The 26,595-nt window shown below is 44.7% G+C and overlaps 1 protein-coding gene across 1 annotated transcript in view; it reads right to left on the minus strand.

The window, feature by feature from the left end:
• Positions 1 to 18,437: 18,437 nt before the first annotated feature.
• LOC119450257 (myotubularin-related protein 5-like) overlaps positions 18,438 to 26,595 on the minus strand; it is a 131,999-nt gene continuing 123,841 nt past the window's right edge. The window contains 5 exon segments of the mRNA XM_037713650.2: positions 18,438 to 20,602; positions 21,115 to 21,246; positions 21,451 to 21,596; positions 23,446 to 23,598; positions 24,314 to 24,560. Coding sequence (XP_037569578.1) covers positions 20,510 to 20,602; positions 21,115 to 21,246; positions 21,451 to 21,596; positions 23,446 to 23,598; positions 24,314 to 24,560 — 771 coding nt within the window. The 3' untranslated portion in view covers positions 18,438 to 20,509.

The raw sequence follows: 26,595 nt of genomic DNA on the forward strand, positions 1-26,595 counted from the left end.
GTCAGAGTGACGTCCCACCCGCGTTATCCGTTATCAAAGCGATCAGCCGGTTGTGAACGGTGGATGATAAGAGTGGCATATATAATCGAGCGGAAGGCATCGCTACAGATCGTGGCCCCAAATGCACAGCTGTCAAATGAAGAAAAGGTCAAATAAATGGGGAATTCTGAGGATCACAATGATGGATGGGCATTGGAACACAGCTCTTGCTTGATTATTATACAACCACAGAAACAAGGGCCACACATCAACCTGGCCTCACATGTGCATAATCACAGCACCAAGGATATGAGTGCTTTTCTCAGCTTCCCGAGACAAACAACCACCCTCAATGAAACAGTGACCAGATTGCTGTTCGTGTTTGGCGTACCGCACACATTCAAGCCCACTCTTAAGTCCGTCAACTATGTCCAAGAAAGTCATTTGGCCTTAATAAATATAAAGCATATGACAATCTTCTCAAGTGAAGATAGCATACAAGGATTCAAAAGATGGGGAAAGCAAGAGACCCAGAATTTTCACAAGATGTGATATATCCTCGTGTCTGCTCACGCACCAATATTAAAGATTACCAGTGAGTCCTATGACACTACTTGATTTGCTGTTTTCGCGCAAAATACAAATATAGCATTCTGCGTTCCCACAGTATGCCATCTCGGACGAAATGCCCGCTACAATATGGTCCTTTCGTATCCCAGCCTTATGTGTGAATGCCTCAATATCACTACGTTACATTCATCGTAACTTGAGTAACCCCGCAAATTAGCATTCCTAACATTTGTCCACCCACACCTCGAGTTTGCATCCTCAATATGGTCTCGCCATCATGAGTACTTAATCTGCACGTTGGAAGCCACACAAAATGGAGCTAGTCGATTAATTTCCTGCAACTGCAATTGGTAGTCCAGCATAATTCAAATCAAACTTGACCTTTCGCTTCGTACACTAAGTAGTCCCTGGAACACACAGTACAGTACTTGCATTGCTTCACGTAATCAAATGAAGTCAACAAGACTGCACATGGAACCGCAATGAAACCGTGCATCAACTAAAGCAGCATACAGTCGCGATCAAATGGTGTGAACTTGGCAAACTGAAAGCTGAGGATTTCATTGGGCCTCTGAGATCACCGTGGCAAACCACATCACTGCTGCCAGGGCAGCACTCCATGCACTGCACTAGATTGATGCAAGAGGCACGTTCTGGTTTAAGCTTAGCACCATGCACAGTCATAATTTCAGCAACGATGACCCTGGGCCGACCCTGTTGGTCAAACCAGTTGGGAACAGTTCCTCTGACATTTTGGTTCGGTTCAGCTGAAAATAATGGTTTATCTTTGGTTTGGTTAAAAGCCTGGTTAGAAACAAGACCACATATAGAGATTCAATGAATTAAACAATGTTGCCTAAACACAAATTCACTGCACACAACCCTGACATCTTGACACTTGAAAATCAAGGACTTACTTTATTTACATCATACTGCAGGCCGTGTGGCCCAACCAGGAGGGGCAAGTTAACACATAAAAAATATGCGTACAAAAGGCAGAATTGCAAAATATAAAACTTAGGAAAGGAAACAAAATAGCACAAAAGAGCAATGTTACTTAGGAAATACTAATAATATGAGTTTGAAATGAATCAGAGGAGTTGAGATGTTGGAAAGGGACGAGGTTCCATTCTTGTATAGTTCGGGGAAAAAAAGAAAATTTAAAAAGGTTTGTCCTGGCAATGTAAGGGGAGGGTGCGAGGGGGTGGGAATGACTGGTTTTCCTGGATGCAGAAGAGTTATGTATGGACTAGGATCTGAAGAGAATTTACGGTTTACGAAGGAGTAAAGGAACTTCAGGCGTATCATTTTTCACCTTGTTTGAAGGGTGTGAAAACGATTAGTGCGCTTCAGTTAGAGACTTATATTCAGTTATAGACTCTTCTCGGCCATATTTGGAAAAAATAAAACGTATGGCTCTGTATCTTTTCAAGGGCGTTAATGTTGATTTTGTTAAACGGGTCCCAAATAACGCACAAGTATTATAATTTGGGTCGAATAAAAGGGGCATAGGCTAATGATTTCACTTTATGGGACGCATGTTTAAGCTTATGGCGAAGTAGACATAGCTTTCTAAAAGCAGAAGAGGCGGTAGCAGCAATGTGGCTATTCCAATTTAGGTTGTTAGTAATTGTAATTCCAAGATAATTGTACTCGCTCACTTTGGCCAAGGGGTCTTGGCCAATAGAATAAGAAAACTTCAGGGGTAGTTTTTTGTTTGTTATACATAGAAGCACCATATCAGAGTTAAGTTTCATTCCGCACTTCTTGCTCCACTCAAGAATGATGTTTAAGGCTAAATGAAGATATAGTTGATCATTAACTGTATTAATATCCTTAAAAATAATATAGTCGTCTGTGAACAGACGAATATTGGCAGGGGCCTCTATTACGTCAGCTATGTCGTTACAATAAATAAGAAATAGTAGTGGGCCAAGCACGCTGCCTTGAGGCACGCCAGAGGTTACTGAAAGTATTGGACTGCTGCCCATCAATCACTACGTCCTGTTTTCGATGCGTTAAGTAAGCAGAAACCCAGGGCAGGATAAAGCCAGGAAGACCAAGGAATTCTAATTTACAAATTAATTTGTCATGAGGAACTACATCAATAGCTTTTTGAAAATCCAAAAATATCATATCTACTTGGCCAGCCTTGTCTAAGACAGAAGCAAACGAGTGATTGACTGTGCTTAATTGGGTGACTGTCGAGAGCGCCTTCCTGAAGCCATTTTGGAAAGGAGATAAAATGTTATGCTTGTTTAAGAAATCATTAATGTAGTCAGCAACAATGTGCTCAATTAATTTACAAGAGGACAACAGGACAACATGGAAATCGGATGGTAATTCAAGACTGAACTTGGGTCAACTTTTTTTAATATAGGGACAACACGTGCTACTTTCCAATCGAATGGAAGTACCGCGGAATGTAGACAGGCTTGAAAGATTACTACAAGACATTTAATTAAAATAAAGGTTCCGCATAACGCCGAAGGAAGGTGTTGGGAATGCAATTTGGACCAACAGATGATTTCACTTTTAATCGGAGTAGCATATTAAGTACACCTTGATGAGAAATATTAACGTCAGAAGAGCAGGACAGTGATGTTTGGAAAGAGGGTTCAGTGGGCGGGGAGAAGACACTGTGGAAGTGGTCATTTAAAAGGTTAGCAACAGCATTGGGATCAGTTATTGGAATGCTATCATGGATAATATTTGTTATAGATTGATTCTGTTCCTTGATAAAGTTACAGAACTTCTGGGGATCTTCCTTAATAAAATTCGGTAAAGTGCTACTGAAATAAAAATTTTTTGCTTCTGCAATGGCTACAGAAAGGGCGACACAAACATTGGTTAAATTATCGGTAGCTGGGCCTTTCTTTCTAAGGCATTTGGCTTTACATTTTAATTTAATAGTGCACCTATTCATCCATAGTTATGTTAACTGGCTTTTTACGTTTGTTAGGTATAAATTGATCAATGCAGAATAAACACATGATTTTAAACTTTTCCCAAGCTGCAGAACATCATTCTGGCAAAATTCAGAAAGACAAGAATCAAGATGATCTGTTATTCACACATCAGCAGCCGGCGCAAAATTTTTTCACAATCGTAGGCGGATGCGTGTCATGCACGTGAGTACGAGTACCATTCAGCGGGAACGATGCAACAATAAGTTCATATTCAGACAACCCAGGTCCCATAGATACAGAATAATTGGAAAAGGAGCGTTCAAGAAAGACAAGGTCAAGGAGCGAACAAGACCGTTTCCAAGTCTGGTAGGTTCACGAACTACTGGTACAAGTTTGTGGTCGAGCATCATATCAAAAAGCACATTTGCGTCGAGAACAGAACCGGCACCTGACATAACACGATCCCAGTCAATGCCCTGGAAGGTTAAAATCGCCAACTACTAATAGCTTATTTCTATTGAACTGGGCAATCTGGTCACTTATCCCTAATAAATAATCGGCGACCTGTACATCGCACATAAAATAAAAACATGACCATAAATATTCAGTTTTACGAACAGACTTCCGGTGTCGCTTGAATCTGATAACAGAATGGCCTCCACGAACGACTTAACAATAACAGCAACCCCACCACCCCTAGAAGTTCTATCTCTACGAATTATTTTGTGGGCAGGCGGGATTTCGCTATGAAGCCAGGTTTCTGTTATAACTGCAACGTGTGGCGAGTGCGACAATACAGCTTCTTTTCCACATTAAAGTTAGGAGTCCAGTACATATTCTAAATGTCTTAAAACGGCAGCTTTCTTTTCTCCTGAGACTGACATTTCAAGCCCTTTTAGTTTTAGAACAATAATCCGGATATGTTTCTTTTTTTACACTTGCCTTGATATGCAATGAATGCACATTTGTTTTGAGCATTACCGTGTTCACAGCAAATGTGGCAGTGAGACTATTATTTGTGTAGCACTAGAAAAATGATGATGAGCAACTAGGTATTCAAAATGTTTATTTTAGTAGGATGGCTTGATGGTAATATCAAAAGTCTACGTGCATGCACCAGCAGGGATGGATCATCATAAGAACACTAAATCGGAAAAAAAAAAAGAATTCTGTTCTGGATTACTGCAGTTATACAAAGAGCCATGGAGCTCAACACAGTGATACCTCGAAGCCCTGTTAACAATGTGTCAGCTAGTACCTGGCATCTCTCAGCTGAAATGTTTCGAAGGTCAGTGCCAGCTTTCTGAAACTGTGTAGCGATTGATCTTATAAGTCAGTCTGAGAGATGACTTTTTCTTGACTGCAACAGGCAGCCAACCGCATGACTGGGACGTATAATAGCTGGACAGATTGCAGCGCGCAGCAACCAAGCCCACAATATCTTGCGAGTAGCTGCAGAATGCAAAACCAGTAGGAACTGCACGAACTTTACCAAGTCCCCGCACACGTGCACTAAACTTACAACATCGCCATTGCCCGTAACCCGCGCACCTGTTCTATTTTACGCGTACCGCCCTTCTGCCTTTAAAAAAAATTTCGCAGCGAGATGGCACTTCTCTGCTCCGCGTTATTCAATAAAACACTTGGCGCTGTCATCTGCGACGTTCCTCCGAAACATGTGTTGCTAACGGACAGCCAAACCAGTGCACGCCAACGCGGGCTTCTCCAATGGCGCAGTAATTTTTTCTTAGCAAACCAGGCAAATGCAATATGCCAAGTGTTGTGTTATTTAACAATGCGGAGCAACAAATGCGACGTGTTCCGACATCGTCAAAACTGCAGCAAATAACGAAGCAGGCCGTGGTTGCGATACCTAACAGCGGTCTCAATTTCACTTTTCATCAAGCCCAGAATCAAGAAAAACGGTGGCTGTATACAGCTCTATACCAATAAAGCATGTAAAGGAAAAAGAAATACATATTCACCTCGACAGGCAGGCCACAAGTTCGTGCAGGACGCAGTGGCGACTTGCTTGCCTTCAGGTATGACGGGTACACAAAGCGCCGAAAATTAAATATCCATGCTTGATTTTCTAGATGGTACTAAGTTAACTTGGAACGAAGACGTACATTTAAGAACACAATATCATGCAAATAGCGCAAGAAAGCTTGGTACTTGAGCTGTTTCAACTTCAAAAAGCCAAACAGGAAGCCGCCATGACACTTGTTTCAGGAAGTAGGTGGCACCACCTTGTGGCGCTTCACGCTTTAGAAAACCGAAACCGAAACTGCCTTACTTACACGCTTTAGAAAACCGAAACCGAAACTGCCTTACTTTTTGTTTCAGGTAGTAGTTGGCACCATCGTGTAGCGCTTCACGCAGTAGAAAACCGAAACTGCCTAACTCTTTTTTTAAAGCGCGTGAGAATATTTCGTTGGTTGTCGAAAATCCACCCAATATTCCTCCACGACGACAATAATCTGTCAGATAATCTGCCCATAGCTGACGAAACAGTCACATGGACTTAAGTATTCATGTTATATTAGATCACTTAATTCTAACTTATAGGCGCGCCCAATGGAAGTAATCTCGATCACAAGGAGCACTGACGACCGCGATCGAGAGCTAATATCGAAAGTGTGTGAACGCGGTATTACGGCATCGGTTGGCTCAGTGAAGGTGAACGTTCTAGGAGCGGATATGCAAGAACAGTGAAGAATTCTGCCTCCACGTGAAATGCCAGGAGGGACGGAGCTCGTGGAGGGACGGGGATGGTTTAAAGTAAAAAGGCACTACTAGACATGTACATGTCACTGTCGAGCCTTTGTACGAAGCGAAACCGCCCTCGGCCGCAGACAGCGCAGCTGCTGTAGCGCCCACGAGGACTACGTGGGACGACAGACGCTCCAATAGCTCGCCGTGACGTCCAGCAGCAGCAGAAAAAAATTGTGCGATGAACTGGACCCCTCAGTCCAGGCGCCCGCTGGTCGCCTGCACCATTGCAAAGTCGATGTATAGTCAGCCAAGATCGCTTGGTCATCTTGTGTGGTGACTGTAGGGGGTAGTGTGAGAATGGAGCCAATGGGAAGAGTTGGGAATGGAGGCCTGCAGTGCCATAGTACGTGTGGAGTGTTTGGGTGACCGCCACAGACCCCGCACTGTGGCAGAGGCTCTTTTGCTTATCCCCATATAAGGTGTTGTCTAGTTTGCGTATGTAGGATGTTTCTGCTTGGCGAATTAGTGTGCCCTGCAGTCTGGTGATATGTGGGCTGAGCGTTGGAAATTGTCTTCTGTCTTCTCTGTTTGGTGCTAATGTGAGAATTGCGGGAGCCTTTTGAGAGGATTGACCTGAGCAGGGGCCCGACGAAAGAGGCCCAGCACGGTGCTTCTCGGGCGAGCAGGTTAGCCCCTTCACTGCCCTCCATTCCCACGAGCCCCGGTATCCAGATCACTCCAGTGGGCAGGTGCAGGTGTTTGTTGATTGCCTCACAGTAATCTTTGGGAAGTAGTCCTGCTCTGAAATATCTGGCAGGCTTTCGTCGAATCTGTAAATATGATACATTTTCTCGCGGTGATTGGTGGGACTTCAATCGCCTTAATGATGGCGGCAAGCTCAGTTCACTGTGGCTCCGTCTTGATGGTTTGCATGCGAGTGATCATAAGGCAGTGATTGGTAGCGGCTATGGCTGCTGCGCTGCTTTTGATGGCAGCATCGGTGTACAGGCATGTGTCGGTGTTGGCTCGTTGAATGTACTCGCTGTAGTATGTGATGCGCTGTTCTCTGCATTCTTTGTTTCATTGGGGGGTCCACGTGCATTTGTATGGGGGCTATTCTGAGCAGTGCTGGGGAATTTTTGCCGAGCATGCTTGTAGCGGGCAGTGGGGTGTCATTGGGTTCGAAACCCAGCATCTGCATGATTCTTCTGGCCGATGTGGTACTACTGAGTCTAATTTCCTGCCTGCATTTATCTGATAAGCTCTTCTAGGATGTTATGGTTACCTGCCTTCTCTATGATCTACGTACTTGTGTTTGTCAGCACCCCTATTGCAAGTTTTGTGGCTTTGCTAATGAGAGTGTCAAGCTTGCTGTGCTGTGCCTTTATGAGATTAATGTATGGTGCGTGATAGCAGAGGCGAGACATGAGTAAGGCGTCACGCAGCCACAGCATGTCTGTCTCATGAAGCCCTCGATGGCGACTGCAAATACTGTTCAAGACCTGCTCAATCTGCTTTAGCAAGTGCTGCAGTCACCGCACCCCCTCCACCTCGCCACATGTACAGGCCTAATAGTAGTTGTATGTCTTTGTGGAATGTATTGTGCTTTGTTGTATAGGGTGATGGGTGGGGGTCCCCATTGTGTGGTGTGCACAAGCAGCAGCTCTGACTTCTCCAGGATGCACTCCAAGCCAACGCTCGCAGCTGCCGCTTGAGCTGCACCAAGTGCATGTGGCAAGGTGTCCTGTATTTGCACTGGAGAGCCTTTGTTGATCATATGGTTATGTTGTCAGCGTAGTGTGTAATATATGGGTAGTAGAGCTCTGTGTATGCGACACGTTGCTAAGTTGAACAGTGTTGAGAGCACTGCTCTTTGCTGGATGCCCCTTTGAAAATGTGCGTAGGGGTTAGATGTCATATTGCCAATCTTGAGGGTGTATGTATGATGCCTCAAGTAGTTCCGCACGTAGTTGTACATCTTGGCACCATGATTCACAATATGTATTAAACACCCCCAATTCACCAACCATACACAGCAACTCGGTTGAGAGGGACACCACAACCGACCTCACCCTGAGCAAAGGGCCATTGTCAGCTTCATGGTACAATGCGCATGACATGCTCATGAGCGACCATACTCTCTTGTGCATCATGGTCGACACGATCTTGTTTGCCAAGATGGTTAGAAAGCAGCGGGTCGTGGAATGGGATAAGGTGAGGCACGAGAGGTTGGCGGTCGGGGAGCACAGTTCTCTACAGGAGTGGACCAAGTTTCGAAGAACGATTTTACAATTACTTCAATTTCTGCTTGCCTTTTCATTTCGCACTTCCACTTCTGATCTGCTTTGAGCTCTTTGCAAAGATTTTGCATTGATTCTGCAAACAAGGTGGTGGGCTCATTATATTGCTACACGCGTGTGGTATTTGATTGTTTGACCGAGGCGCGCGGGCGCCATCACTCGAGAAAAGAAGAGGAAGAACGAGCTGGGCTCGCGCTGTGAACCTAACCGGTCAGCGCTGCAACCGCTGTTGTAAATACATCCTGTAAATAGTTGCCCGTCTTACCGACTCGTTCTTCGCGTAACATCGTGGTGGAGGTGGAACGTTCCCCGTCCTCGCCACGGAGCTCCGAAGCGGCCGCACCGTCGTCTTCTCAGCCATGGCTTCCGATGGAAACACCCCGTCGCCACCTACACCTGCGGCGCCTACCACAACGTACGTTACGGTTCCTAGTCTCCGTGATCCTGGGACATTCTCCGCCCAAAATGGCGTTGACGTCGACGACTGGCTCAGCATGTATGAGCGTGTTAGCCGAAGCCACCACTGGGACCCTACCATCATGCTTGCCAATGTGATATATTATCTGGACGGGACACCTCTTGTCTGGTTTCGCACCAATGAGGTTGAGATATCCAGCTGGGACACTTTCAAAGAGAGGCTTCGCGACCTCTTTGGCAACCCGTCAGGTCGCCAACAGGCTGCGCGAAAGGAGCTTGCTACCCGTGTCCAGTCGTCGACAGAATCGTATGTCGCCTACATACAGGAAGTGCTCGCGCTTTGCCGGAAAGCCGACGAGCACATGACCGAGGTTGACAAGGTGGGCCATATCCTGAAAGGCATCGCGGACGACGCCTTCAACTTGCTCGTCTATAACGACGTCTCTACTGTCGACACCATCGTCAAAGAATGCCGCCGCTTCGAGGTAGCCAAATGCCGCCGCGTCCCACTTGAGCTTTTTCAGAAGGGCCTGCGTCGATACCGATGGCGTGTGGTCGGGAGGGAACGTATCAATTTGTTTGCTCTGTGTCGTTTGTCGGAGGGGTGTCATGCGTGCGTGGACGATGTCCTCTTCTGTCAGTGTTGAGTGCGGTTGATTTTGACAAGCTTAAGAAATCCCACGCATGGATTTCATTAATGTGGCCCTTGACATTTTAGCTATCTGTAGTTCTTTTTTCACATGCATTGGAAAGGGTGGAGGGGTGGGAAGGAGTGCAGAGTGGCTGACTCACCTTCTGTTGATTCTGTTTAGATTGAGAGCGTGATCTGCGGTTAGCTGATGTGCTGTACTTTCATTCGGGGCTCAATTTGGGACTTGCTTCGGCTCTTGCTTCTGCTCTGGCTGGTGGAAGGGTTCTCGATGGTGACCTTCTTGGGTTTATCCTGGGCAGCGCTCCGCTCCTCCTCCTCCCCGAGCTGCAGTTCCTTCAGGTACACGGCCTGCCACACTGCCTTGTCCGTGGTACGACGAACTTTGCAATCCGGGTCATCAGCTGGATGGTCCCTATTGCAATTAGGACAGCATGACATGCACTCATGTTCTTGCGCCAGATGGGTGATCTGTGCGCAGTTTCTGCAGTGGGGCCTGTTGGACTCTGGGCAGACATTGGCGTAATGGCGTGTGCCGAAGCATGTAGTGCACAACTGCTCGCGAGGGTGGTGCGGGTAGCAGCGGTATATTCCACTGCCAAAGATGATCCTCCGAAGGTGAGGATTGCGACTGCTGTTCGGCCCATTATGCGGGCAATTAGGATTTTGAACTTAGGCACCTCGAGCTTTCGCATGAGTTCTGTCTTGGTGCCAGGTTCTATGTTATGAACAACCCCGTAACATGCATTGTGCGTCTAGGCTTCATAAATTTGCACGGTACTGTGGTTGTCGTTAAGGTGAATACTTGCTGTGGGGCTAAATTTTTGGGATACTTTGAACGTTATGCAAGTTAGGAATGCCAGGTTCTTCAGGTTGTCAATCTCCCCGGGAAGTGCCTTTGCTTCAGTAATGGTGAGTCGGGCCACATTGCTTAGCGCTCAATGAAGTGTGTGCAGGGCGATATTGAATAGAATCAGGCCAATAAGGTCGGAGGATTAATTGTACTGCTTGGGGCAGACTCACAGGCTTTCGAGGCGCCCAGGAGGTCCATCCATCAATGCAAGTTTGGTATCGGGGTGCCATCTCGGTGGTGACAAAGGTGTCGATCGGCCGTGCTAGAACTACACCTTGCGCCAGCGTAAGCCCTGTTTGAGATTTTTATTGTCGGTTCTTCAAGCTGTTGTGCCGACCCAGTGACCACTGTCAACCCCAATCACAGCACAGGTAGCCAATGCACGCACCTGCACAATTGAAGATGACTGGTTGGGGTTGTGGGAGTCTGTACATTTCACAGCGATGAGGCGCGGCGGTTCAGAGGTGCCGCGAGTTGCTCTCAAAAGTTGAATCGTGGCTGCTGGTCTTCCAAGTGCGCTGCAATTTGGGAGGGTTGGGCAGAGGGTGATGGGTGCACTTCACTGCGTCAATTCGGTATGTGCTTCAGAGCATGCCGACAGCACATCTGTTCACTTCGGGTGGCTGTGGTGTCAGCACTCATTTTTTTATCGGTGAGGATTGACTGCATTGTAATAAAAAAGAGCCCAAGGATGAACTTAGCAAGTTTTAAAATATTTTCCTGAGCCAGAAAGGCTCAAATATGACAAGGTACGTTTAATCCCGTGATGTAGTGGCGGTGAAGTTCAGGCGCGAAATTTAAAAATTCGAACTCTGACCTGTATTTTCTCTTCTGAAAATAGACGCTTTGATAGACTACTTTTATCAGTATAAACTGACCAAGTTGCGACTGTGATTCTATGGCTAACCCACTGGCATTGCACCCCCCATTAGCTTGCTGTGACCAGGCTATGGATATCAGCTCCTACCAGAAGCTGCACAAATGGAAATTGATAGTGCAGATTTAGATCACAACTACAGCTCGAAATTCCGCAGCATTGACTTCAGTAGGTAGATTTTTTTTCCACCATAGGAAGCGAGCGCTGAAGCCATATAATATGCTATGAATAGTGAAGAGCCTCACTCCGCTTCATCATTTGAGAGACTGCATTATGCCACGATGGAGAGTGCCGAAGACCCTGCTCCACGAGCATGCTTTTCATCAACCGACATAGCTACCATTCCTGCTCACTACGAATGCATGGAAGACGTTGGATTGTCAACATCTGCAGTCAAGGTACTCCTCTGCAACACATGCGACACTACAGCAGCAGAGCAGCGGATGCAAAAATATAGTGCCCAGACCAACACATCTTCGATAGTGAAAAATGCAAGCAAAAAAATGCACAACGTAAACATTTCAGTGCTCTGGCGAATGCAGATGCCTGTTGTCACCTAATATCAATGTATTTGTCACATCTGCTCTCCTTGCACTAACAACAATAAAGCGCTAAGCTTAATAGAAGGCATTACCTGAGTATTCTATATTCAAATCGACATTCAAAGCTAGTTCTTTTTTCAGAATATTCGTATTCAATTTGAAAATTTAATTATTCGCACAATTCCAAATAAAAGTCTTTGATGCGCTGCCAAAAAGTGCAGTGAGAATCCCCCTCCCCCCCATCTTTTGTAACTCAAATGCACAAAAGAGGATTAAGCGTGGCTTTCCTGCAATAGAGGTTGCACTGCCATGAAGCCACACCCGAAAGGAAGAGTCGCATTCCAGATGAAGCCGCACTGCAACAGAAAGCATAAAAAGTGTAGGCAATACGACGTGCAAACCAATATTTCTTCACGAGATTTGAATTGCATGAAAATTTTTCTTGGGCTGCTTTCATAAACACATGAAAGCTGCTCAAGGTGATTACGATCATTTTATGTAGAAATAAACTGTTCAAGACATTCAGGAATGGTTTTGGTATACATATAAACAAAACTTTCACCCAGAGCAAAGTAATTGACAGTTACAGTTAATTTTGGTATGCTCTGTATGACGGCAAACAATGTTATACAGTAAGTTTAACTTATTTCACTCACTAAAAGAAAGCAGAGAGTTATGAATCTCGGTTCTCTTTAGCAATCAAATAGTACACAGCGACTTTTGCACTGGAAATAAGGTATTTTTGCTTGAATATATAATGTATACTGGCATCTTGTCACACAATGTACAAGAAGTTTGTAAATACACAGGTTATTTGCACGATCTGTACACTTGAAATCGACACACAAGATATATAAACATATTTATTAACTCTTTATTAGCCTACTGTGATGTTTCAATCGAGAAATACATTTGGCTGGTTCTTTCAGGCAAGCATTAATTGCTGTATCATATATGATACAGCATGCAGTTATGGAAAATTGGGCGAATTGGTGTTGATTCATGGCAGTGGGCAGCACAAACACATGGAAAAGTGCCCTTTGTACTAGAAATGAATTCGAAAGAATGGAAAACTGGGAGAGTTGTGTTGATTCATGGTAACGGGCAGCAGCAATGAGTAACATCGATTGGAGAATGTTTCCAGCAATTATAACATGGAAGCAGTGTTTTTGTCAATCTGCAAACTTGGAACAACTTGCTCAGCAGTAAGAGCACGTGCCCGCACCCAGTGCTACCGAACAAGGCACTTGCTAAGTCAAGCACCACATGCATACTGTGCCTTGTAAAAGTGGGGTGGTATACTGTCTACCAATTTCCCGCGGTCCAATATACACAGGCCGAACTGGGAGATGTACAGATGTAGTGCATTCCCACTTGGCCTTGCACTGCAAAAGTTGAGATTGTGCACCAACACTTAGTGAGGCTGAAGTGCTTCTCCAACACAAAAATCGGAGGGCGCGTCAGCTGCTTGAAGCATACCACACAAAGAAAAGAAGTGCGTGCATCACCCGGGCGTCGGTATCACTTTTACAAAGTGAAGTAGCCGTGTTAGAAAAGAGCTAGGCACATGTGCAAGATTTTACAAGTGATTCCGAACTAGTGTGTCACGATTCATACCTGGTATCAACATATAAGTTTTCTTATGCTTTTAAGTCATTGATATCTTTGTCGTTTGTATTGTTTTTCCTTTTTCTGTTGTCATGTCGTATGATAGCTTGGCTTACAGAATCTTGTTTGTATTTAAAAAAAGTTTTCTGTGGACAAAATTTAGTTGAACTTCAGCACTCGTCCTGTGTGGTTCTTTTTAGTACTCGTTTGTGCTGCCCGTTACCATGCAGTTACAGGTTGTTTTGTGGAGGACAAAAAGATGTTTTCTCATGAAAGAACAAGCTTCGTAGCAAAATTTATTTGTTTGCATCGACTATACTTTTTATTGGATCCGTTATTGGTGCAGCATAAATAAGAAAATGAAAATGCCAGCAGTGTTAAGAATGAAAATAGCTTGGGGCCTGCCATGTTCGAGAAGCTAATAACAGAAGCAACAAATAAAAAACGTGTTTTTTGGGCGTGAGCCAAACTCAGACTGCAAAGCAAAAGTAAGCATAAAACCCAGGTCTATAAATTGTCTGTAAAAAACAATAATTGAATAACAGACATTGAAAACATGAATCAGCCACTCAAGGATGACATAAAATTTTAGTGAAACTTGCATACTGTCTGGAGCTGTGAGAAATGCACTCAATTGCTTAAAGCAATGTCGAATCATTTCAATGGTTCTGATATTTTTTGTTTTTTTCAATTTTCAGCAATTTTCTACTAAGCGTGCTGACCGGCTATCAATGATTAACGTGGTCTAAAAAGGAAACTTCTTTTTCTTGGAGGGCTACTGAAGGCTGACTAACTGATTGTGTTAGCGAGATTGTGCAGCACCAGAACACCGATCGTTGATAGCCGAGGTGGGCGCAGCTTTAGATTGTTAATTTGTTAATACTTTTTATTGGATCCGTTATTGGTGCAGCATAAATAAGAAAATGAAAATGCCAGCAGTGTTAAGAATGAAAATAGCTTGGGGCCTGCTATGTTCGAGAAGCTAATAACAGAAGCAACAAATAAAAAACGTGTCTTTTGGGCGTGCGCCAAACTCAGACTGCAAAGCAAAAGTAAGCATAAAACCCAGGTCTATAAATTGTCTGTAAAAAACAATAATTGAATAACAGACATTGAAAACATGAATCAGCTATCTAACCACGAATACTTGTCATGAGTTGTTCACTGCCTTGCAGGCGCATGAGCAGTTTAAGTCTATATTACCTCGTTCATTCAACAAATTTTCCAGTTGAAACTCGGCACTTGTGTCCACATCTTCCTTCAGCTTCGCTTTCAGTGCGCAGTTGCTTATTTGTCATGAATCAAATGTATTTTTGTATAGTCAAAAATATACCCGTAACTGCATGGTGTATATCATATGTCATAAATTTGTAACTAGTCATTTCTTTAGAAAAGCGAGGTTGCTTTAGGCATATCTAGCCTAAACAAAGGTCGCACCCAATCAAATGCGACAGCTTATTATGTACAAGCGCTTCGTCACTTCGACAGCTCAGTAGCTTCACTGAGCGTGTGTGTTTATCCTATTCTGCGTGTCACGCAGAAATGCTATAGTTACTGCCAGGTTGCTTCGTAAACGCAGAATCTCGAAATGCATTTATACGCGAAATTCCCAGTGGTAGATTCACAATATACTTTCACAGCGTGCAAATTTCCCGCGAGACAAGCGATGCTTCGGCACCAAAGTGAACCAGAAATACTGATACCGCGTCGTTAATTTGAACCGTTTTACTCACCACATTGCGATTATAGAGTTTTCATATGCCCCCATCGCGACAGAGAAAACACGTTTCACGACTGTAGAGCACGGCAGCGCAACAAATGCAGCAGGCGCGTCTTCATCGCGGCTGTGTTTCAAGTTGTGCAGCCGTGCAGCCAGCGTAGCTAGGGGCGAACGGACCTAGTGGCGTATCCGTCGTGGTACCTAGGCAAAGGCGATCCTTAGGGAGCAAAAGTGCCCAGATCCGAGGCGCCGCCGTGTTTCAAGTTCTCCCGAGCGGCGGCGCCACAGTCGAGGGCCCAGCTGCCCTGGAAAATGAATTACGCTCCCCCCACAGCCTCTCGCGCGACCGATGATGATGATGAGTGGTTCTTGAGGGAAAGGGAAAGGTTGGCGCTATCTTCTGCAGCCCTTGAGGGAGCACGGCTCAGCGCCAACTCGCGCGACCGAAAAAGTTGCGTTTGCTCTCTATATATGGAAAGGAGAAAAGGAGGGAGCACGGCGCAGAACGCGCGTTTGCTCTCCGAAAATCGCGTCCCTCCCGCCCTTTCACTCGCACATACAGCGTCCGGAGCGCGGCGACAATTTCATCGCCGTTGACGTCATACGGAACCTCACGGCGAAGACGACGGCGACGCCGACGGCAGAAATCTGCTTTGGAGTGTCCATATAATTGCTATCGCAATAAAACGTATCCAAAACGTTTGATGAACTGCCGCTACCGTACTGCCGCATGTAACCAGCACAACACTGGCCTCAAGATCTGCGTAAAGATAGTGAGAGCTGCCACTCAGACATGGATTTGGACACCTCTTATTGTTACAATGAGCCGAAAGATTTCTTTTCCAATTTACTCATGACTTTATTGGTATTTACTGAGCCAAGTTCTGAGCCTCGCTTTTCCCGAGGTATGGGCAAAATATTGCCAGCTCCAACCTCGAAGTCACGATCGAGTGCCCAAGAGGCGGCCCAAGCTCAAGGCAGAGAGAGAGAGGTGTTTATTATACAAAAGGAAGAGACGCTTAATTCTGCAGCCCATAAGCGAGCACGGCGCAGCGTCGTAGGGGATAGGGGGAGTAGGAGGTAAAGAAAAAGGGAAGAGAGATAGTTCAAGGCATGCCTTTCCTAAGCTTGATTCAGGAAACAAACATGCTATTTCTCTCCCGCTCTCTCTCAATTTTGTATTTCTTACTCTAAAGCCGCTCGACGCTGAGTTGGCAAATGCTGCCGCTTGAAGGTACACTGGACTCTGGAGAGAACTTGAAACCTTCTCGCATTTTCTTTGCCAAGTGTCTGCAATTCGCCTTTGAGTGGGAGCAAACAAAACGACCTGCTGATGCACAACAGAAGATATGAATTACAGTTTAAGGTTTTAATTGCCACCTGACAATTGGCACCTTGACTCTACCTTAAAACATGCTCGTTCTCAACTGCAAATTTTAAAATCTTGAATGGCTTTATGCTTTGCAGATGCAGTATAGTTGCCTTCGAGTGCAGGATGAATTTTGGAAATTTTGGAATGGAGTAAGAAACTGGCCGAGTTTTTCACTCCATTCCGAACTACGCAGCACCAGACGCTTTTAAAACCAAAGAGGCGCATAAAGTAAACTTTGCCTATTAAAGAGGGGTCCTTCTCCCACTCCTTATATGCACGGCTGTACTTCGCCCACTTGCCCATGACGAGTTTTGAGGAGGCGAGAAGATTTTTCTTCCCAGATTTCTCAGCCAGATGACTACTGCAGCCAGAACATGTTCGTGCCCTCCAACTCACATGTGGCCTCAACAGAATGCGCTACGTTTGCTTCAACCAGAATATCTAATGAGGCACGTTATTGATTGGCTGTTAGCGCCGAAAATAACAAATGTAGAATAACAAAAATACAGCATTAGGGGATGCTTTGATACGAGAGAGAGAGAGAGAAATAACATTTATTAGCCCCGAAGGAACTAAAACCCAAGTCCGGGCTTTCTGGTAGGCTCATGCCTCCTAGCCCAGCCCGTTCTTGACTTGTTGCACCAGAAGCGGCCACCATAGTTTTTCAAACCTTCGTGGGGGAGTGGTCTACTTTGATACGAGAAATAAGAAAGGCGCCTTACCTCGCAAACAACCCCGTTCTTTGCAGGAACCAAAAAAGAGCGAGTGGAACGCGATAGCATTCAAAGATCCCTGGCTGCTTATCAGGCTTTTTTCTCATATATTTAAATTACAATACGACGCTATCACATCTGTAGGTTATGGTTAAGTCGTACTTTACTATTTTTCTGACGGAGTTTACTTTGAGAAATTTTATTTTTGTTCCCTTGTGCCACGCGAAGGGCCTGCCCGGTCTAGCAAATGTAGTGTTGCTGCCCCGCCCGCGGTCGGGTCGTTGGCAGAATGATTAATTCCGCCAACGACGCCGGCGCTTACACCGACGCCGGATTTTCTGCGACACGGGGCCCTTAACGCTGTCGCGGTAAAATTCCTTCGGCAAATGTTGTACAGCCACTGCCTCTTGCGCAAGCAGTCACGTTTTCCTCGTGGTATCGTCAAAACTGCATAACCATCTTCACGCTTTCTTGCTGCAGTTATATGCGTTACAGCACGGCATAGCGCTAGCACAACACCGTAGCAAACACAGCGTGCAACGTTCGCTGCGCCGAGCCAAGGAGAAAAATGGCGCCAACGAAAAAAAAAAAAAAAAAGCTAGATTCGCACGTTTCCAAGGGCAACGGCAGGGAGACCAATCGTCGAGCAGAAAAACGGGCGCAAGACCGGTTTCCGTGGAGGGGATGCGAAAGGGGCAAGGAGGTCGCGCGGCGGCATCAGAGTTCAAAGAATGGCGGTACTATCAAATTATCGAGGGAATTTATTAGGGAAGCGCAAAAGATGAGTCCCGCTGCAGTACACGCCTCATAGCTGATTTCGACGGTGGCAATACGTTGCGTCGCTATATTCACTGTCGTCAGATGACCGTCGACACTCATCGTGAGATGGATTCTACCGATCTTTTTTTTTTCTTTTTCCAGTTAGATAGTCTATTGAACATGTGAGTCGAGCCGAGGAAATCACAGTCATAAGCGCATCATCACAAAACACGAATGGAGAGTGAGCCTATTACGAAGTACTTATCCACTGTCACGCAGTGCAGCTCGGCTAGAGACAAACGGAGCAAAGTGCGTCCTCCTCCGTAGCACCTAGGCAAAGGCAAATTTCGATAAGCAAAACTCGCCAGATTTCTTTCTAGCAACTCACGCATGCACACAATGGTCCGCCAACAGCGAGAAAGAAGCTCTCGATAAATGCAGTCCATGCAGCATCTTTCAGGGGCTTCGTTTTATTGGGCACGCACGAAGCTTGTCACTTTTCAATACATTTCCTCAGGTTGCAGCTTACTGGCAGTCTTGAAGTAGCTCCTCTACAGCTTTGCAGCTGCAACCACTTTGCATAAGAACCACCACTGTGGCATCCTCCATATGTACAACAAGAGTATTGCATCAATGCAAATTTCACACCTGCTTTATATATTGTCTGTGCACATTGGAAAATCCTATTTGCTTCAGGCAGGCAGGAAACAAAAAGAAAGCAACCACTAGGCATGCAATAGAATATGTACAGGATGCAATGCCAGTGTGTCAGCTTTTGCGTAGGTAGCTAGATACACTTTAAAGGCAACAGTAATAGTAGCGATAGTTCACATTGACTGGCTACATTCAACCGGAATACTGCAATCTGTCTGCCGCAAGAACAAATAAAGGTTTTCCTAGACAATCTTTTTTTTCTTTTCTAACAGTGCATTTGCCAGTGGAGTCTTTAGTTTTCTGTACATGTGTTTGTATGCATGCTGGCCTATGTGCAAATAAGAGCGCGAAAAGAATGCACACATTGTAAAACAATAGCATGTCTGTCATAGCTATTCTTTATGTTGCCTTTATATAGTCAGCTCTTTAGGTTGTTGTACTGTTCACACAACAAAATATTATTTGCACTTTACAAATAAAGATACATTTCCACCCATTTTGACCAGTCAGCCAAGCAGAACAATATAACAGCTGCTACATTTATATTTATATTTCAAAACAGTACCCATCAGCTACTGGGAAACATGCTGCAAGCCCATGCCAGTAAAATCACTTACAACAGGCACCTCCAGATGTTGGTGGTATTTAATCTCGAGTTGACATTTATACCACTAGTCGGCTTTTCAATTTGTCTTTTACTTTCTCATTCAATGCTGTTGATAAAGAAAGATTGCAGTATTCTGGCATGCTGTACATGAGTGGCACAAGGCAAAAATTAAAAATTTTCAAGCAATAAAGACAAGAAAGACAATGTTTTTCATTTTCATTTTGCTGTAACGAAAGCAAACAAAACAAGGGAAATGACCTTTTTCAGAACTGGAATGTCGCCGGGCAATGTTGGGTCCACAACAAGATACCATTAACAAGGGGAAAAAAATGTGAACAATGCACACTGATGCGAGTGGCTAATAGGGAAACGATCATTGCCTGGCAGTAGCGGTGAGAAGGGTCACAATGATTGGCCCACTGGCATGAGAAAAAGAAAAAAGTACATCAACACAAAAAAACACAAGCTATCTAATAAGAGTGTCCACTGCAATGACGAGATAGAGAGTCAAGGGCTAAAACTTAAAACAGTCTAAGGCACACACACAAGAAAAGAAACACTGGTGCAGTGGCACGTTGGACTAGTGGTCTTGTCTTAAAAGGTCATTTTGTTGTTCACATTGAAGCGGCCTCCTCCATCAGCCACTGCCATCCTCTCATAGCAGCTCTGTTCGTCTGTTGTGCAGAAATATTCTCAACAGTTACGAGAATCTGACCTAGACAGTGCGCTTAATCTACCCTGCAAGAGGATGCTGCATTCAAAATGAACATTAAAAATGCCTGCCAAACTTGGGGGGCATTATCATGCAGCCATTTTGCTTGTTGCCTCCTTTTCGGCCGTGGTTGTTGAAGCACCCCATGGTTTTCCTTTGCCAAGTAAACTCTTCTTGGAATCAATGTTGAAAGCAGGCTGGTTCTAGAACCCTTTCGAAAGAACCTGGTGGCGAGGATTTGAATATAATGAGACTGATTTTAAATGTCTGCGCATTCTAATGCAGGCATGGCTAAACAGTGGCACTTCTTTCACCACTCCTTGATCTTTCTGGTCTCTGGCATCCTCTTCAAGCTGGTTGACTTCCTTGCTTGTGCAGAAAAATCTTACAGGAAGTAGCAAAAACACAGTGAAGAGCTTGATCGCAGTGCTTTGCTCCAAGCATCCTGTGCAGTGCGAGAGCCTTAGGAAAGAGACGTATGAAGAGATCTCTGCTGAGCTTATGGTGCAGGCCAGTGGGGATGGAAGCGGAGGTCACATGACCCATTCACTCCTCACTGCAGGCAAGACTGAATCTTCTCGATCCACTCCTGTGCAGCCACAGCATCTGCTGCCATAAAGTTGTACATCCGTTTGCTAGTTTTCACCTGCATGAAGAGAAAGCAAAAAAAAAAAAAAAACATTAAGAAGCCTTGTACAGTGCACATGAACATAGGATACTCTAGATGAGCACATGCTTCTTACAATATGCCTTTATGAACATTTTCAGGTACAATTTGCTTCTCAATTGGCATCTTATGACCAGTGTGAGCACCTTACATGGAGGCATGAAAGCAATTACGATTACCACAGCCAGCTCCAACACCTCTGGTCATTAAAGAAGCTGGCACCAGCTACGTACACAAAACCATAATTACATTGGGCTATGTGTCTAGGGTCTATGTGTCTAGGGCACACAGACCCTAGACACATAGACTACAGTTGAGATTTCGATTCGGCAATGGTGGATGTGAGCAACACAGTGTTGTACTCATTTTGAGGCTGCGTGACTGAACTTTGCAGAAGTTTAGATTTTTTTTTTTTTTTTTTCAGGGAGCTCATGTTTTGTAAAATTTTTAACACTGATTGTACGAGTTCCAAAAGAAAAGGAAAAGCTTACATCGAAGAAGGACTTCTCGTCAGCCCTTTTCGGCGCTCCTTGAATGATCAGAGATGGGGTCACTGAGATCACCTCCGACAGGTCAATCAACCCCTTGCAATGCGAGTCTTCCACTGCGTCGTAGTACCGCAGCTGCAACAGTAAAAAACACAGCAGGTGTTGCAACAAAGAAACACAAAATGACATCAGTTATGGTAGTGATACCCGACCTTCCCCAGCGGTGTACGAGATAAACAGGTCTTCTTATTGTTGTTTCTCTATGGGTTTTCTTTCCCTATAACGCAGTACATCAAAACACCCATTGCGGATCAGTCTAGCAATAATAGTCAACCTCACCTGGTGCTTGGTGGAGTCGAGCACAAACCAGCGCTGCTTCCACCCTTTGAGCAGGGCTCCCCGCTTGAAAAGGTAACCCTCGTGTGTCCGGTTCTCAGGGCAGTTGGACGAGAACTGGTCGTAATACTGGCTGGTCGAGTGCATGCCTGCATTATACGAAGCCATTGGCACACAGAAGAGATAATCATTCAGCTTGGTGGCAATAATGAGCGCAAATTAAGCCCAGCCAAAACACAAGTAAAGAGTGGTGTCACGGCTTCAGCCACAAGCCAGCTAAGCCTGCTTTAATAAAGTAAGCTCAGGAGAGTTTAGCTGGGTCAATGGCTTTCAAGGAGCTTGGCAAAGTGCAGAGCTGAGGCTCGCATTTTAGCTCCACACACACTTCAATAGCTCGAAAGACAGAAAAGCCCATATAACTGAGTGCTATGCCAAGTAGCTTTTCTCTGTACAGGTCTTTATAAAATCGCCCGTCGCATAGCACAATTTCATCACTCCACCTGGACTACTCAGAAATAGACATTACTTGCAAGACAAATAAAAATTTATAATTAGTAATTTAATAATATTCCACTAACTACATTTATGATCACTTTTAGTCTCACTCGCTATGTAGAATTCTAGAAATACAGTGAACGTCTGATTTTTCGGACTCCCTAGGGGCCACGAAAACGTCCGAAAAATTGGGCAGTTCGAAAAAATGATTGCATGCCTTTTACGGCCCCCAAGGTTTAAATAGCTAAACGCAAGCCCGAAATAGCTCTGAAGACCTGCCAGTACACTTATAAGGCATATCGGTGCTCGTACTGTGATAAGTGACGGCCAGGTGCATCCGTGTATAATACATACCGTGTCCCATGACAATTGCCCCTTCCCACTCTTGGTATGCTTCACCGCGTAACACTGCTGTACTGAGGCGAAGCTGACTTTCGGAAACTGGTAATATGCAATGCATTGTGCTTTTCGAGCTTCGAAGCCACTGGCGAGGATTACAAAGGCGGAGTCGGCTTAACAGTGGCGAATTGTTTCAATGAAAAACACGGCACCAAACAGCAAGAAGCTTGGTAGCGAACGCCGAAGTAGCTAGGCCAAGCGTTTCCACTGTGGTGGCCGCCGCTGCCAGCGGATCTGCGTGTGAGAGCGCCGGTTTGAGGCGGCGAGATAATCAAAACGGCGGCGGTGGTGGCTTCGATTTATGCCATTTCGGACCTGCGGTCATGGGAAAAAGTCCGGAAAATCAGACAGCGAAGGCTTTTTGCGTCCCAAATTTCAAACGTTTTTATACCCTGACTCTATGGAGGTACATGGCAGTGCCGCGAAGGCATCCGAATTATCGGGCATGTCCGAAAAATTGGGCGTCCGGAAAATCGGGCGTGGACTGTACTGAAAATCTTTTCCTTTTGTACATAGAGAGTGCCAAAAACGCTCTTGAGAACCTTTCTGTAGACTAGCCTGGCTGCCAACCCATTTCTTTGTTTGTTGTTATTTCATATGCACATAATACAAGAATGGCCGCACAGAAACGTGCGAGACTTGGCAGTGCTGTGGGTGCTCACCAAACTCAAAATAATGTCCACTTTATGTCAGTGCAATAAGCAGAAGAGGAGAGATAGCACAAGAAACATTGTATGTAAGGCCAGGCTGCAGGGGAGAGGCAAAATAGCAAAATAGCAACATAGCCCATCAATCAATCATCTCTTCCACCTCTCTAACTCTGCCCTGCCCTGACTGCAAGAGTCCCACTGCAAACTAAAATTTCACCTGCAGCTAATACCATTGGTGTCTTTATGGAAACAGTAAGAACATGTTTGAAACATGTTCATCTCACAGAAAATGTAGAAAAGTTAATGCAAACCCCTTCCACAATGAGTACATCTACTAGCTATGTATAAAAGAAACCAAACCATTGACTATAAGCAAGCAGCTGAAGAAGGGGCTGAAATACATCACAATGCGTTCCAAGAACAAAATGGCGAGCAGTTCAAAAATGTTGCCTACCGGAGGTGATGGAGGCACTTTCAGTGCTAGGCCCCTTGGTGAGCGCAGTCGAGCCAGGGTCCGGAACCACATTCTTGTACTTGGTGCAGTTCTTGGGCACCTGAGGCAGACATCGCTCGTGGCAGTTGTAACCACAGTCCACGCAATGCATGCCTGCAGAGGAAGTGCACAAGCACAATGTAGCATGTCTTAATAAGTCATAAATCAAGTACTCTAGTAATTTCATAAGTCAAAAAGTTTGAACAAAACAGGCAAGAAAAGGAGAAAACCACAGATTTCTGTAAGGTTTATGAACCCTATAAGGGCAAGACATTAATGAACCCAAAGGAAACGTTCATTTTCATAAAATTGTTCAAAATACACCGAGAATAAGAAAATTTAACAAAAAGAAAAAAAACATTTCGCAGACTCTTTTCCACCAATAGGTTCGTTGCCTGCGGCCAACACTAGACAGAACGCCAAAACAGGCCTTCACTCTGGGCCACCTATGCCTTTGCGTGGAAGTTGTACAGACAATTAATTCCTTTGATGTGAAACAGAAGTGTGCATTGCATTTCCTCTGCATTAGCTGTGTGATACCACTGCAGTCACGGATTTTACATCGGCCTTTCTCCTCTGGCAATGTTTTTTTTAAAAAAAAGGAGAGTTGGGCACCAAACTTCTTTGTCATCCTTTGTTCCAGCTCCAATACAACAAATGACACTTGCTACCAAATGTTCAGTGTTGGCCAAAGACATTTAACCAAAAACTTCGTACAAAAAGCTGAAACACAGCAAGAAAAAAAGACAAGTTTTGGTTTGTTGCCTGTAGGCACCACCCGTCCATAAAGTGTTAATAGGTGTGAGTAGACTAAGGCTAAGAATCTCACCAGTTTTGACAAGTCCCCAGAGAATATTTGAGCACAGGTCACAGTGGGTGGGTGTCGAGTAGCTGCAGCGGTCAAAGCGATGAGGGTATGCCTGTGGAGGCACAGCTGGTGCGGTTCCAGGAGCGCCCCCCGTTGCCTCCAGGGGACCACCGGCCATCTTGCCCCGCACCAGGAACTCAATGGTGGAACGCTTGTGCAGCGCCCTCCCATGGGCACGCACAAACTCCGTGCTGAACGACGCCTGGCGCTGAAATGTGCAAAGGAGTCGGGATATGCAACATGAGCAAACTGTCACTATGGTATCTGTTGTGTAGAAAAAAAAAAAAATGTCGCAGTTTCACCCGAAAGGCGAAGCATCAATTGCAATAGCAACTTAGCAGAGAGCTATACGGAGTAAGGATAGTAGTTTTATCAGCTGTACAAACTTGGACATGCAGCAGCACCAGCAACGCGCAGAACTGTTGTCGATGCCATCTCCGTTTTGGCCGTGTTTGGTGACTGTTGCCAGGGCCTCTGGGGGCGGCTCGGAGGTTTTAACCAGTGAAGCTGAAACGTGCGGCCCCGGTGTATAACAGTGGGTTCATCCCGACGCTGTATTGAAGCGTTCCTCAATTATTGGTTACATGTTCGTGTTTCTAGTGGAACGCAAGCGCCAATGGCGCTTGCATTCCACTGTGCATCTGCATCTGCATGGACACGTGCATCTGCATGGATACCACATCCCTTAGACAAAAATATAAGCTATTTGAACAGTGCCCTAGAGCTCTGCTCATCATATTCTTTCATTTATTGTGAAGCACTTTCTCCGATAACTAGCTATTTTTTAGGTTCCCTTTTGCTAGCAATCTACTGTCAGTGCATATTTACCACTGCTTCACTTTGTACAATTTGTTCAATTGAACTTAGTTGTAAGCAACTGCTGTAAATGTTTGCAACAGATTGCTTGCAACAAGCTAACAACTACAGACCCAACTCTCCTGCTGGCTATGATTATCAGGTCTCACAGAAACAATCTTTTTCAATGAATCCCCACTGACCCTTTCTCATAACTGCAATAGCAAGTCATACTTGATGTCTGCAATGGTTCATGAATCCTCTTGTCTGAAACCTCCTGTGTCTAATAAGTCTAATAACACAATAAACAAAGGCAGAAAAAGATGCAACAAAAATTTCCGAGACTGCAGCTGTCCTTTGCCAAGTGCATGCTAGATGGCACCACGGTACAGCAAGCAGCAAACACAAGGTGCTTCACATTGGTGCCTACTATCTGCACCTCACTGTCACAGTAGCAGTTCGATGTGAAGAGCAATTAGTTTTTGTCTTTTTGGTAACAGTTGCCCAATCAAAGCTCCCTCCAATACTAATCACTCTACCATTGTCTTATCTACATGCACTAAGTTAATCCATTCAGTTCCTTCCATACTCTCGCTCGAGAGCATGCTTTGCTGTTCAAACAAAAGTTATTACATTCAAAACTTTAGCAAGTGAAGTTTTCGGTTGACCCCAGAAAATCTGCCGCATTAAAATTACCAATATCTACAAGGAAAATTTGTTTACTAAATAATGCATATACTAAAAAAATTTATATTGAAAAATACCCTAACACAATGAACATGTCCATCATCTACAATGCCACTAACTCTACAGCATGCCACAAAACTCATGCATCCACTAAGCAACACATTGCCAAAACTTGCCTCAAACAAAATACACTTTTCCGATAGTATTTTATTGTGTTTCTTGTCCTAACAGTTATCTTTACTCATCTGGAGAAGCAACATGTCAATTACTGTAGCCTACTTGAAAATGGTCACGCCAGAGTGGATTATGAGAATTGAAAATGCTGTGAAGAAGCTGCAACACAAATGCAACTTCCTTTCCATTCATAAATTGCAATGTCACATTCTTCTGCCTGGGCCCTGATGCATGCCATAGCAGAAGTGTTGTGTGCTTCGCATCCTGCTGCAACCCTGCAACATTAGCACCACGACAGACTAACAGCTCCATTCACATTTAGCTCTACAGTTGCTTTGCACTCTGTCAGCACTGTTTTAGTAGTTTAAAATGGCATCTTGTCCAACATGAATAACATGACATATCATGTTCGACATCATGTGTTCTAATATCATCTAAGAAACGACGTCAGATGTTAGACATCCACCAACTGGATAAAGTCTATATCATCAAAAAAAGAATGCTCTTCAGGAAAACAAAAAGAAATAATTTGTAGCAGGTCCAACTAAAATCTACTATGCTTGCGTATCCAGGTCTGACACACCCCT

This window comes from Dermacentor silvarum, chromosome 4 (genome assembly GCF_013339745.2).
Source record: "Dermacentor silvarum isolate Dsil-2018 chromosome 4, BIME_Dsil_1.4, whole genome shotgun sequence".
Taxonomy (NCBI): Eukaryota; Metazoa; Arthropoda; class Arachnida; order Ixodida; family Ixodidae; genus Dermacentor; species Dermacentor silvarum.